Source organism: Schistocerca nitens, chromosome 7, assembly GCF_023898315.1.
Source record: "Schistocerca nitens isolate TAMUIC-IGC-003100 chromosome 7, iqSchNite1.1, whole genome shotgun sequence".
Lineage (NCBI taxonomy): Eukaryota > Metazoa > Arthropoda > Insecta > Orthoptera > Acrididae > Schistocerca > Schistocerca nitens.
Window position 1 is genome coordinate 16,175,250 of NC_064620.1, and position 14,443 is coordinate 16,189,692.

At 44.2% G+C, this 14,443-nt stretch overlaps 1 protein-coding gene across 3 annotated transcripts in view; it reads left to right on the forward strand.

The window, feature by feature from the left end:
* Positions 1–14,443, forward strand: part of LOC126195353 (uncharacterized) — a 161,266-nt gene that overhangs the window by 54,905 nt on the left and 91,918 nt on the right. For all 3 annotated transcript variants that reach the window (XM_049933932.1, XM_049933930.1, XM_049933931.1), the window contains exon 4: positions 1,952–2,223. In XM_049933932.1, coding sequence (XP_049789889.1) covers positions 1,952–2,223 — 272 coding nt within the window. The remainder of the gene's footprint in view (positions 1–1,951; positions 2,224–14,443) is intronic.

Consider the following 14,443-nt stretch of genomic DNA (forward strand, 5'->3'; position numbering starts at 1 on the left):
CAATCCTTCTCCATGAATGATCTAAAACTTTGGCTTTGGCTTTTCTCTAGCTGTCTTTTATTGCCACTCCGGGTTCGTCAGTGTGTGGCTGGAAGAAACCTTCGACCGAGTTAACAAGGCCCGGGTTCAGACCATATGTGCATTGTCACATTATGGCAAGAAGGATTATCAGCATTGGAAGTTCCCTAGCTAATTGAGGTACACAATAGCAAACATTTGGTGGCTATTTTGAGACATAGTGCATTGAACATCTGCCTCACAATGGTGGCCTACAGTCAACAACACCTGCTGATGGCAGTTAACTATAAATTAAGGCTTATAAGCACCCCAAGGAGAATTAACCATAGCTGCATTCTGCCTCTTTGAAGGAAAGTCAGTGTATTGGATTCGATCAGACCACATGTAATCATCTCCACACAGTGAATTTGGGCTCTAGGCATCTGTCACAAAAAACAGTACAAAATTCTCAGCATTAGTTTGCATGTGAAGATGCTTGAACAAACATGTGTAATGGAACATTGATCCATGGTATTGGGTTCTCTTTCCCAACACATGGAGTATTTGTCTCACACCTGTCAATAATCATAGAAGAGCCTGGAGATGGCCAGGTACCAAAGCACAGCTCAGGCCTGCAGTCTCACAAATTCAGAAGAAAGCTGAAGATTTTGGACACCTCCTATTACTGCCGAGGGTACTTTAAGGGCTGTGCAGCATCAGGGTAGGATCAACTAGCCTTTTACCTAGCTCTATGGTCAATGTTTGAGTGATGTGTCATTCAAGACAATAATACACAAACATGCCACACGTACCTTACAGACACCTTTCTTCAGGTTGTAGAAGTCAACTGAGTGGAATGTTTTGACAAGAACTCAAATGAGCATATAGTGAGCAGTTGAAATGTGCAGTGCATTGTCATAAGAACCCTCTTCACATGCTAGGTGACATCAGGAGGCCCACCATCAAAGAATGGGACATGCTTGAGCTGTAAAGCCTCAGCCACCATCTGAACATTACAGTAGACGATGAAAACTTGTCGCAGTTCACAGATTTGTAGTAACATAGTTCTGAATGTTATCCAGCAGCACATTTTGATTTCATATATGTGCAAAAAATGTGCACTTTTGTATAGTCTTCCTTTATCTTGGTTACTATTTTGTTTTTATGAAACAATAAGGCTATTTTTAGTTTCATAAAATTTATTCTTGAATCTTTACTCTTTCATTCCCTGCTCTTCTTGAATCTAAATATACACACATTCCCAGATATGCAGGAGGAGCTAAACCATTTGTGAACTATTTAGATTACAGTAATCAGATATGCCCTTTCTTTCTAAGCTGAAAGCTGTATAATGATAATTGCAGAATTAACTCCAGGCTCTTCCTTCTTGCAGCTCACTTTAACAAGTCACCATATTTTAAAGGATACCTGAAACAAACTGAAAATAAGTATGAATAATAGCCGAAGTTTTCGCAAGCAAAAAATATGTATACAGAATGTTTTTATACCAACCATATTTTACTTTATTTTTGAGTACTGATGATTCTTTAACTGTTTCTCATATTATTTGGTGGAGTGTTACTTGAAATTCATTCAGCACCTATTAATTTAAACTGGCTGATATATATAAAAGAGGGGAAGGGACATGAATAGCAGCATAGTCAGTTTGCAAAAATCTGCTTGTGTCATTAATCACCATGATTCTTCCTAGGATGGTGTGGTATCTTATGAATCACATGATTACATTTTTCCTTTCCTTGTGATAATTGCTTATTCAGATTTAATATTGTAATTGTTTGTGTACATTATTATGTCCTTTTCATATGACCATTCACACAGTGTTGTGATTATGTCTTCATCATTTAAAAACTTTAAAGTTTAGAGAGTATGTATCTATTGCATTATTATTTCTTAAAAATCGACAGAACATCTTTACATGATCTTACATTTTCAGCAAATATCAGTGATTGGAATCCCCCAAAGGAAGAATTTCAACTGAATCTCAAAGATTCAAAACAGGGAATAGTCACAGCAAAATTTCCAATACCAGATACACTGATAGACTTTGAAGTTACACTTCTCATGAATGAATCAGCTAAAACAGAAGATGAATGCAAGAAAAGTCACATTCATCAAGAGTTTGTAACACATTCAAGGAAAGTGATCAACCGGAACCATTGCAGTGGGAAGAATGAATCAAGTACATGCAGTTCTTGTGCATCAGTGGTTTGTATCCATGTTTTTTGAATGTTACCTAATATTTTACATGTAATTATAAAGAATTTTGCCGAATGATTGTAAATAATCAGTTGGGTTCTTTTTTATTTACATGTACTGTAGTTAATATTGTGTACTTATTTATTTATTCAACACTCTTTTTAACATTTTTATAATATAGAATTTATAAAAACATATGACAGTATAAAGCTGTACATATTTACATGCATGTACAAAATATAGGCACGTATCAGCTGCAATATTATGTCTAGAGTGGTAGCAGCACATATTCATCTACATCGACATCTACCTCTACATGACTAATCTAATTCATACTTAAGTGTGTGAAAGAGGGTTCATCAGACTACCTTCAGACTATTTCCCTACTGTGCCACTCTCTTACAGTGTATGAGAAAAATGAACACTTAAATATTTTCATATGATCTCTGATTTCTCTTATTTTATTGCAATAATCATGGCTGCCTATGTAGAATGGCATGAATATAACATTTTTGCATTTGGAGGAGGTAGTTGGTGTTGAGATTTCATGAAAAGATCTTGCCATAACAAAAAACACCTTTGTTTTAATGACTGCCAAACCAGCTCACTTATGGGATCCAAGAACTATGTCTCCTATTTTGTAGTAATGCAAATTGAGCTGGCTTTCTTTGGCTGCTTTGGATTTTTTTTTTTATGTCCTCCGTCAATCGTATTTGGTAAAGACCCCATATGGCACAGCAGTACTCTAGCAGAGGACTACAAGCTTAGTGTAGGCTGTCCTATTAGAAGACCTGTTGCATTTTCTAAGTGTTCTGCCAATAAAACACTGTCTTTGGTTGACTTACATCACAAAATTAATAATGTAATTGTCCCAGGTTCAAGTTATATGTAATTGTAATCCTTAAGTATTTAGCTGAATTTACAGTGTTTAGATTTGAGTGATTTATGATTTAAACAAAATTTAGTGGATTCCTTTCAATTCTCATGTGGATGGCATCACAATTTCCATTATTTAAAGTCAACTAGCACTTTTCACACCATACAGATATCTTGTCTGAATCATTTCACAATTGGTTTTGATCTTTTGATGACTTCAAGAGACAGTAATCTAAGAAAACTGCTCAGATTGTGTCCTAAATCATTTAGACAGATTAGGACTAGCAGAGGGCCTATAACACCTCCTTGGGGAACGCCAGGTATCACTTCTATTTTACTCAACGACTTTCTGTCAATTAGTACTAACTGTGACCTTATTGACAGGGAATCATGAAGCAATTCACACAACTCAGACATTACTCCATAGGCACACAATTTGATCAGAAGTATCTTGTAAAGAATCTTGACTGATTCTAGCAAAACAAGCATTTTTTTGACATCTTGGGTTGTCAGGTGTTCTGCCGGATATCAGCGTCGTACTTGCATGATATTTCGGTCACGTAGCTCGTAACCTTCATCAGGTGCGACCTGAGACTGCTCCTCGAGTGAACCTGGTCCAGTATTTATGCCTATGGCCTTCCCCCTCCACCAACGGCTGCAGGCGCTTCCTCTGTGGTCCGCGCCCATTCCCTGCAGCCTGCTGGAGCGTTGCAGCTCCGTTTTCTGTCCGCTGCCGTTCTAGGTGTTCCCTCTGAGGTCGCGCCCACCAAACCCACTCCTGGGGGTTTCAACTACGGTCGGGGGTACCAAGCGTTCACCCTGTGGTCCGCACCCACTCACCACGACCTGTTGGAGCGTTGCCGCTCCGTTTTTCGTCCGCTGCGGCTCTGGATGTTCCCTCTGCGGTCCGCGCACACCAGTCCCACTTCTGGGTGTTCCATCTTCGGTCTGGTGCGCCTGGCAGTCCGTCAGGGGCTCGTTTTCCATCTCCATGTCTCTGGTTCTCCTGTTTGTGTAGTGTTGCAGCTGGCCCCGTTGCTCCTTTAACAGTTCCAGAGCCGGATCCCAGGCTCTGCTTAGCTGGTACCCTGTGTCACGGTTCATAAGATCGTCAGCCATTTTAATTTCTATCGATTCTCTTATAACACTGTCCCTTGGCTGTTGTGTATGTATCTGCCCCAATATTACAATTGGATGTAGGGGCACGCCCTCCTTGTGTATTTTAGGCAGACCATACAGTCTCGGTGCGTGTTTGTGCTAGAATCTTGGTATCCTCATACTTCATGGCATGATCTAGTTCTAGACAGTGTTCAGCAATGGCTGACTTAGTCACCTGTCTTAATCTAGTGTGCCTCTGATGTCCTTTGCACCTGATCTCCACAGTTCTTGTCGTCTGGCCAATGTAGGACATGCCACATTGACAAGGTATATTGTAAATCCCTGGGTTTCGTAACCCCAGGTCATCTTTGACACTCCCCACCACCCCCCGATCTTGTTGGATGGACAGAAAACACACTTGATATTGTGTTTACGGAGGATCCTACTGATTCTGGCAGAAATAGAGCCAGCATAGGGCAGATATGACACCTTCTTTGCTTCATATTGGTCTTCTTCAGGAACCTGTGGTATAGTGGCTGGTTGGAGTGCCCTCTCAATTTGTCTGTCCGTGTATCCATTCGTGGAGAAAACTGTTTTGAGACGTTCTATCTCTATAGGTAGATTCTCTTGGTCTGGCAGGGCACATGCTCTGTGGACCAAAGTCTTCAGAACCCCATTCTTCTGTGCAGGGTGGTGACAGCTGCTGGCCTGCAGATATAAATCAGAGTGTGTTGGTTTTCGGTACACACTGTGGCCAATTGATCCATCTGCTTTCCTCTGGACTAGTACATCCAGAAATGGCAGCTGGCCATTCTTCTCCAGTTCCATGGTGAACTTGATATTAGGGTGGCATGAGTTAAGATGTTCAAGAAACTCATTGAGCCTGTCCATCCCATGTGGCCAGATCACGAAGGTGTCATCCACATACCTAAAGAAGCATGTGGGTTTAAATGTGGCTGTCTCCAATGCCCTCTCCTCAAAACTCTCCATAAACATGTTGGCAACCACAGGGGACAGTGGGCTGCCCATAGCTACACCTTCAGTTTGCTCGTAATATTGGTTTCTGTACAGGAAATACATGGATGTCAGTGTATGACTGAACAGGTCCAACAGAGCACCGTCAAATTTCTCTGCAATCAGTTCTAGTGAGTCCTTCAGTGGGACCCTGGTGACCAGCGATACCACATCAAAACTGACCATGATGTCCGAATCTGTGATGTGCAGTTGCTTGAGGCGTTGCAGGAAATCTTCTGAGTTGCGGATGTGGTGAATACATTTCCCCATGTATGGAGACAGGAGACCTTTCAAGTACTTGGCTGTTGTGTACGTATCTGCCCCAATATTACTGACAATTGGACATAGGGGCACACCCTCCTTGTGTATTTTAGGCAGACCATACAGTCTAGGTGGCACTGGCGCTTTTTCCTGTAGTTGTCTGCTGATGTATCAGAATATCCAGAAGCTGGACAAGCTTCGGCAGAAGAAAGGGAAGATGCTGAGTTCTCTCAGTTTTTTGCTGAGGTGTCGAGATGGAGAAGTGGTACCAGTATTTGCCAGAATTAAACATCACATCAACTCCAGAGCGGCGAACAAGATAAAACGCAGAGCCAGCATGGCACTGGTGAGAGAGAGGATTCGAGATATGCGCCACAGGTTAGATGTTGTGGCCAGGGAGCTGTTACACATTCATCTGTACATGGCAGCCTCCTTAACAAGAGAAGACTGGGATTGGGTAAACCGTGCCTCCTGGTCTTTAGCTGAGTGTGCTAGAAGGAATGCCTCATCTTGCCAATCTGCAAATTTTGACCGCATGAGTAAGAAAGCACAGCAGATGGAAGAGACACGCACTGTGACGAATCTGAGTGGCATACAGTTTGATGATACAACCTTAAAGGTACTCAGCAAGGGTCTCAACTTTGCTACGACCCCTAGAAATGTACCCATTTCAGGTTTCGTCAGTGCAGTAGAGCAAGTTGCAGCCACACTTCCACCTAATGTGGCAGAGGAAGTCCGCCGAGAGACCTGCAGGGCCCTCACCAAGGCCTAGCCGCCGAAATTGAACATCACAACCGAGGAGAGGCTTGCACTCAAGAAACTCCGGGAAGACAACAGCATTGTGGTACTGCCAGCAGACAAAGGGAACTCCACTGTCATCTTGCAGCGGGTGGATTATGATGAGAAAGTACGCCAACTTCTGGAGGACCCTGCATACAGAATTCTGGAGTGTGACCCCACGGACAAGGTGGCCAAGAAGACTAGTGCTCTCTTGAAGGAAACAGGGATGCCCGATAAGATCAGCAGACAACTACGGAAAAAAGCGCCAGTGCCACCTAGACTGTATGGTGTGCCTAAAATACACAAGGAGGGCGTGCCCCTATGTCCAATTGTCAGTAATATTGGGGCAGATACGTACACAACAGCCAAGTACTTGAAAGGTCTCCTGTCTCCATACGTGGGGAAATGTATTCACCACATCCGCAACTCAGAAGATTTCCTGCAACACCTCAAGCAACTGCACATCACAGATTCGGACATCATGGTTAGTTTCGATGTGGTATCGCTGGTCACCAGGGTCCCTCTGAAGGACTCACTAGAACTGATTGCAGAGAAATTTGACGGTGCTCTGTTGGGCCTGTTCAGTCATACACTGACATCCATGTATTTCCTGTACAGAAACCAATATTACGAGCAAACTGAAGGTGTAGCTATGGGCAGCCCACTGCCCCCTGTGGTTGCCAACATGTTTATGGAGAGTTTTGAGGAGAGGGCATTGGAGACAGCCACATTTAAACCCACATGCTTCTTTAGGTATGTGGATGACACCTTCGTGATCTGGCCACATGGGATGGACAGGCTCAATGAGTTTCTTGAACATCTTAACTCATGCCACCCTAATATCAAGTTCACCATGGAACTGGAGAAGAATGGCCAGCTGCCATTTCTGGATGTACTAGTCCAGAGGAAAGCAGATGGATCAATTGGCCACAGTGTGTACCGAAAACCAACACACACTGATTTATATCTGCAGGCCAGCAGCTGTCACCACCCTGCACAGAAGATGGGGTTCTGAAGACTTTGGTCCACAGAGCATGTGTCCTGCCAGACCAAGAGAGTCTACCTATAGAGATAGAACGTCTCAAAACAGTTTTCTCCAAGAATGGATACACGGACAGACAAATTGAGAGGGCACTCCAACCAGCCACTATACCACAGGTTCCTGAAGAAGACCAATATGAAGCAAAGAAGGTGTCATATCTGCCCTATGCTGGCTCTATTTCTGCCAGAATCAGTAGGATCCTCCGTAAACACAATATCAAGTGTGTTTTCTGTCCATCCAACAAGATCGGGGGGTGGTGGGGAGTGTCAAAGACGACCTGGGGTTACGAAACCCAGGGATTTACAATATACCTTGTCAATGTGGCATGTCCTACATTGGCCAGACGACAAGAACTGTGGAGATCAGGTGCAAAGAACATCAGAGGCACACTAGATTAAGGCAGGTGACTAAGTCAGCCATTGCTGAACACTGTCTAGAACTAGATCATGCCATGAAGTATGAGGATACCAAGATTCTAGCACAAACACCCACCTAGACTGTATGGTCTGCCTAAAATACACAAGGAGGGCGTGCCCCTACATCCAATTGTAATATTGGGGCAGATACATACACAACAGCCAAGTACTTGAAAGGTCTCCTGTCTCCATACCCAGATTTTGGGACAGTGTTATAAGAGAATCGATAGAAATTAAAATGGCTGACGATCTTATGAACCGTGACACAGGGTACCAGCTAAGCAGAGCCTGGGATCCAGCTCTGGAACTGTTAAAGGAGCAACGGGGCCAGCTGCAACACTACACAAACAGGAGAACCAGAGACATGGAGATGGAAAACGAGCCCCTGACGGACTGCCAGGCGCACCAGACCGAAGATGGAACACCCAGAAGTGGGACTGGTGTGCGCGGACCGCAGAGGGAACATCCAGAGCCGCAGCGGACGAAAAACGGAGCGAAAACGCTCTAACAGGTCGTGGTGAGCAGGTGCGGACCACAGGGTGAACGCTTGGTACCCCCGACCGTAGTTGAAACCCCCAGGAGTGGGTTTGGTGGGCGAGACCTCAGAGGGAACACCTAGAACGGCAGCAGACAGAAAACGGAGCAGCAACGCTCCAGCAGGTCGCAGGGAATGGGTGCGGACCACAGAGGAAGCGCCTGCAGCCGTTGGTGGAGGGGGAAGGCCATAGACGTAAATACTGGACCAGGTCCACTCGAGGAGCAGTCTCAGGTCGCACCTGATGAAGGTTACGAGCTACGTGACCGAAATATCGTGCAAGTACGACGCTGATATCCAGCAGAACACCTGACGACCCAAGATGTCATTAGATCGCTGGGAAAGCCTGAAGAGTTACAAGCATTTTTTTTATTTAATCAGGTGCAAGAAAATAGAATTTTATGTACATACATATAAACACAAAAGACGCATAATTACTGAAACGTGGATTGATTTTGCTAAAGTAAGAATACCTTATGCTATGAATCTGAGAAAAAAAGCTAATGTTGAAGTAAGAACTAGAATGACGACAAATGAAACAATGACAGGTAGAACTGAAAGAAAATCATTAAAGTTATATGGGCATTTGTTGAGAATGGCATATCATCAGTGGCCAAAGAAAATTTTTGAATGGAGACCAGATGGCAGACATAAAAGCAGCAACTACAATGTTGTTGGAATGATCACATAAAAAAAAAAATAATGGACCATTGAGATGTATGCATGAAGGATGTCCTGAATAGAGAGGCCTGGCAGAAGATAACAAGAATGCAGCTAAATGTTGTTATTTATTGATCTTTGTATTAATTAATCCTGTAGTAATAATAAACATAATTTAATGTCCACAAATATGGCACAAAAGACACATACGTACACATATTAATTAATAATATAATAGAGGGAAACATTCCACGTGGGAAAAATATATCTAAAAACAAAGATGATGCGACTTACCGAATGAAAGAGCTGGCAGGTCGATAGACACACAAACAAACACAAACACACACACAAAATTCAAGCTTTCGCAACAAACTGTTGCCTCATCAGGAAAGAGGGGAAGGAGAGGGAAAGACGAGAGGATGTGGGTTTTAAGGGAGAGGGTAAGGAGTCATTCCAATCGCGGGAGCGGAAAGACTTACCTTAGGGGGAAAAAAGGACAGGTATACACTCGCACACACACACACATATCCATCCACACATATACAGACACAAGCAGACATGTCTGTATATGTGTGGATGGATATGTGTGTGTGTGTGTGTGTGTGTGTGTGTGTGTGTGTGTGTGTGCGAGTGTATACCTGTCCTTTTTTCCCCCTAAGTTAAGTCTTTCCGCTCCCGGGATTGGAATGACTCCTTACCCTCTCCCTTAAAACCCACATCCTTTTGTCTTTCCCTCTCCTTCCCCTCTTTCCTGATGAGGCAACAGTTTGTTGCGAAATCTTGAATTTTGTTGTGTGTGTGTTTGTGTTTGTTTGTGTGTCTATCGACCTGCCAGCGCTTTCGTTCGGTAAGTCACATCATCTTTGTTTTTAGACATATTAATTAATAGAAATACATCAATATACATATATATATATATATATATATATATATATATATATATATATATATATATATATATATAAACAAAGATGATGTGACTTACCAAACGAAAGCGCTGGCAGGTCGATAGACACATACATATAACTTTCTGAGTAGAGAGATTATAAGGCAGAATCTACAGATTTGAGCAATGTTTCAAATATTCATTAATGCTGTGGAAGATTAAATTTTGGTATTCTTTTGATCCTATCTGCAAATGCAAAAAGAGATTTTTTTGTTTTTGTTATACAGTGTCATGATATTTTTATTTTTTTGTACATCTCTAAGAAAGTTATTCCTGTTGCTTGCTTCATAAGTGTGGCTCTCACTGTTCAAAGCTGAAAACTCTCCTTGAGTCTTAATGAAACAGGTACTTTCAAATGTATAGATGGCAGGAAATGACTGTTTTGAAAAAGTAGCATTTCCACAGGATAGTATACCATTCCATTGTGGACTATGCACCTAGGCCTAATAAGCATTAACACTTGTGGAACTCCAGTCTGTAGTGATATCAAGTAATATATGATATAGTGGTATGGAGTCACCACACTCTTTATTTTATTGAAACTCTGTACGTATCCAGATACACAACATAACGCACTCGAGTGACAGAGCGAACTGCCCTGCTACTGTCAATTGTCAGAGAGATCACTGTCAGTTGATTTAGTCTTTCCAGCAACTAACGGTCCCTCCATCCTCCCCTCCCCCCTCCCCCCACTCCCTCCACAGTGTGGAGGCAACAACCAGGATGGCAGAAGCATTGGCAAGGGTGGTCTGGTGCAGGGTGTAGAGATGATAGTCAAGGAAATGCGTGAGTGTGTGGATGGCACAGGTGAGCACGGGTGGAGGATGTGGGAAAGATGTATCCCCCAGTATGTGTGTATTGGGTGGTTCCGCAAGGAGCTCGCTGTCTGGCGGGGGCAGGCAAGTAGTGAAGATGATCAGGTGACCGTAATCAGTGCAATGTGCATGAAGAGTTGTGGGGTCAATGCTATCAGGCAAGATGGGAACTTCGCGGAAATGGTGTACCAGGTACTCAGGTGACACCGTGCAGTCATCGTGGACCCTTGTAGCTCCTCGTCTGTAACTGTGAGACTAAGATCCTTTGAGTGAAAGCAGCAGACATTGAGTAGTGTCTGGAAATGATCAAACGCAGGGAGGGATGGTGGGGTGTGAGGGAAGAGGAAGGGGAGGGGGGGGGGGCACAGTGATGGTAAAGTCTATATCAGGAGAAGGCTTGTTGATGAGATGACAGGCAGGTTTCAGTCAGGTGATGGAAACCGTAACTGGCTTGACATTAAGCAGAATGTCACAGGTGTTGGGGTCACATTGGAGAACTCTATGTGTGCTCGAGAAAAGGGGCTGGAGTGCAGTGCAGACAGTATTGTCACACAGCATGACATGGTCACACTTGGCTAGGTGTTGGAGATGAAAATTTTAGGAGGGGTCTGGAGGAGAAGAGGGGGACATGAAGGTTGGTAATGTGACACCAGACATTGTCAACCAAGGCAGAAAGCCAGGTTGGCATAGAGGGGTGATCAAAAGAGACAAAATCATCAGGAAGGGATAGTGTAGTGTCTTGCCTTATAAAATCTTGGCTAGTGAGGCACTGATGTCTTGTTTTCGAGCTGTGCAGATACAAACATTGTCAACCAAGGCAGAAAGCCAGGTTGGCATAGAGGGGTGATCAAAAGAGACAAAATCATCAGGAAGGGATAGTGTAGTGTCTTGCCTTATAAAATCTTGGCTAGTGAGGCACTGATGTCTTGTTTCCGAGCTGTGCATATACACAGCAGCAGCCACGGGAGTGCATCAGACCAGTCGTCCCTGTGTCACATAAGAGCAGCCTTAGGGTGTGGTGCCACCTCTGAACACGCCCATTACCTTGAAGGTGGTAGGTGGTGGTTCTGTAATGGGTAATGCTGCATAGTTTACAGAGTTTGTAAAACAGCAAGGACTTCAGTTGCCTACCTTGAGCCACAGCTATGGAGGCATGGCAGTCAAAATGCACAAACCAGGTAGATACGGAGCTCTGGGAACTGTTTCGGCAGTGATGTTTTATATGGGGGGTACCCTCTACCCAGTGTGTTACCCAGTCAACAATGGAGAGGAGGTAGTGATAGTTGCCAGAGGGGGGAAGGGATCCAACAAAGTCCACATGAATGTGTTTGAAGCATCCCTTCGGTAGCTGGAAGGTGCTTAGCAAGGGGTGAGTGTGCCAGGTGGTTTTACATTACTGGCACAGTACATAGGCCCTCCTCCACAACTTGCAGTCTCACTTAACATGGGGCCAAACATATCATTCAGTTATAAGGTTTGACACTGGTGTGGTTGAAGTTGTGAAACGGGTCAAAAATAATTCTGCAGAATTGCTGTGAGACAAGTGTACATATACATCCCTGGGAAGTGTCACAGAGGACAGGGCAGGTTGAACTGGGGATGAACTTTGGCTCAATGATGAGGGTGAAGGAGGCATAATTAAGAGGTCCTGTAGCTGAGGATCATCCTGCTGAGGCTGCACGAGCTTGTCGAAGTCGACCGTGACCGAGATGGCACCAATTCGAGACAAGTAATCGGCAACTATGCTGTCTGTACCTTTCGTGTGACAGATGACCTTAGTGAATCGTCTAATGTATACGAGGTGATGGTAATGACAGAGGCATTCATCCTTGGTGGGCTACAGATGGCATCAGCTAGGTGCCAGTGATCCATTTAAATGACAAGGGGTGTCCTTCAGAATCTTATCAGAAATACCGCATGGCCTCATCTATGGCCAGTAGCTCCCAGTCGTAAGCTGACCACATACGCTGTGCCTTGGTGAGCTTATGGGAGAAGAAATGCAAGAGTTGATCAGAACTGCTGACCTCTTGCTGAAGGATGGCTCCTCTTACTAAATCACTAGTGTCAGTGGTGATGGACAGGGGAGCTTCAGGAATCGGGTGAGCTAAGAGGGCTGTCTGAATCAGATTGTCCTCCATCGCTTGGAAGGACTGCTATATGTCCGTGGTCCACCTGAGCTTCCTGTGAGCGGTTGTATTTTTGTCTCTGAGGACCTTTGTTAAGTGTCCCTGCAGGGCAGTGGTGTGGGGCACGTGACAATGATAGAAACTGACCATTCCGAGGAAACAAAGGAGTTCATTGCAGTCAGCTGGTGATGGTAGGTTATATATCAGCTTGATGTGCTGTGGAGCTGGGTGGATGCCAGAAGCAGTAATGATGTGGCCCAAGGATGTGACTTGCACCTGATGAAATAGACATTTTTCAGTGTCAATCACTACACTGTTGGCTTTGAGAGCACCAAGAAATTGTTCAAGGAGGAAGTATGAGTCTATGTCTGGCAAAATAATGAGGATATCACCCAGATGTGCATAAGAAAAAGAAAATTTAGAAAGCTGGCTGTCTATAAAGTGTTTCCAGGTTTCTGCAGCGTTTTTTAATCCATGAGACATGAAAAGGAACTCGAACAATCAACAAGGTGGGGTTGTGGCAGTCTTGTGAATGTCATCTTTGAACATTGGTATCTGCAGATACGCCTTCTTACAGTCAGTTACACTGAACGCTTTAGCACCAGCAAGATAGTGTATGATATCTTGGATACTAGGGTCTGAGCAATTGTCCATGATTGCATGAACATTCAAGGCACCAATAATCCTTACAAAGTCTAGCTGAGCCACCCTTCTTAGGTATGTGGTGGATGCATGAGGCCCAGTTGCTATATGATGGGGAAACAATTCCAGTTTGTAACAACTTGTCCACCACTGACTTCACCATGTGGAGGCAGCCAGTGGGTAGAATTCTGGGGCACTGATTAATCTCTGGGCTGGGTATATCGTTAATGTGGTGCACCGTGCCTTTGTTGATGGCTGACAAGATAAAAAAAATAACACAGTGCGGAGCCTCTGGTTGAGAGTTTGTCAGCATGGGCCACATGGAAGTCAGTGTCCCAAGCAGCAGAATGATGTTGGATGTCAGCTATAGGCTGGAGCCAGGTTGCCCGAGCGAGGTGGTAATCTGCAGATGCACATGTGCGTCACGGTCAGCAAATTGTGGTTTAGGACATGGCACGGCAAGCAGCGTCGCATGCAGGTGCTGCCTCAGCCCATGAGGCAGCAGCATCAGAAAGCAGTTGCAGAATGTTGTTGGGTTGCCTGGGCAAGGTTGGGAGCACTCGGCAACTGTGTCTATATTAAGAAATGCCAAAAAGGTGGTCAGCCAGGGACAGGTGGGTGTCGGGGGGAATGGTTACTAGGGGCAAGTGAAGACAACGTGCACTTGGTATGGGAGCTTGATGATTCAGATCATCCACAGCACCTCATCAGGCTTGATACACAGGTCTATTTTGATCCAAAGATGCTGCCATAATTTGGAGAGTCTCCCATCCTGTAAATGTTTGTTGTAAAATACCTGGTGTAGTTGCTCTTCAGGCATCCTGGAGAAACATTGTAAGAGCATTGGTTTGGCAGTCCTATACTTGTCCATAGATGTTGGTGCCAGGATGATGTCATAGATAACATCAGTGTGAGTGGCAGGTTAGTTGAGTAGAGTGATGTACTTTATGTCACCCGTGACAGTGGCATTGGAGGTGAACATGCTTTCAACAATCGCAAACCACAGGCACAAGTTGTC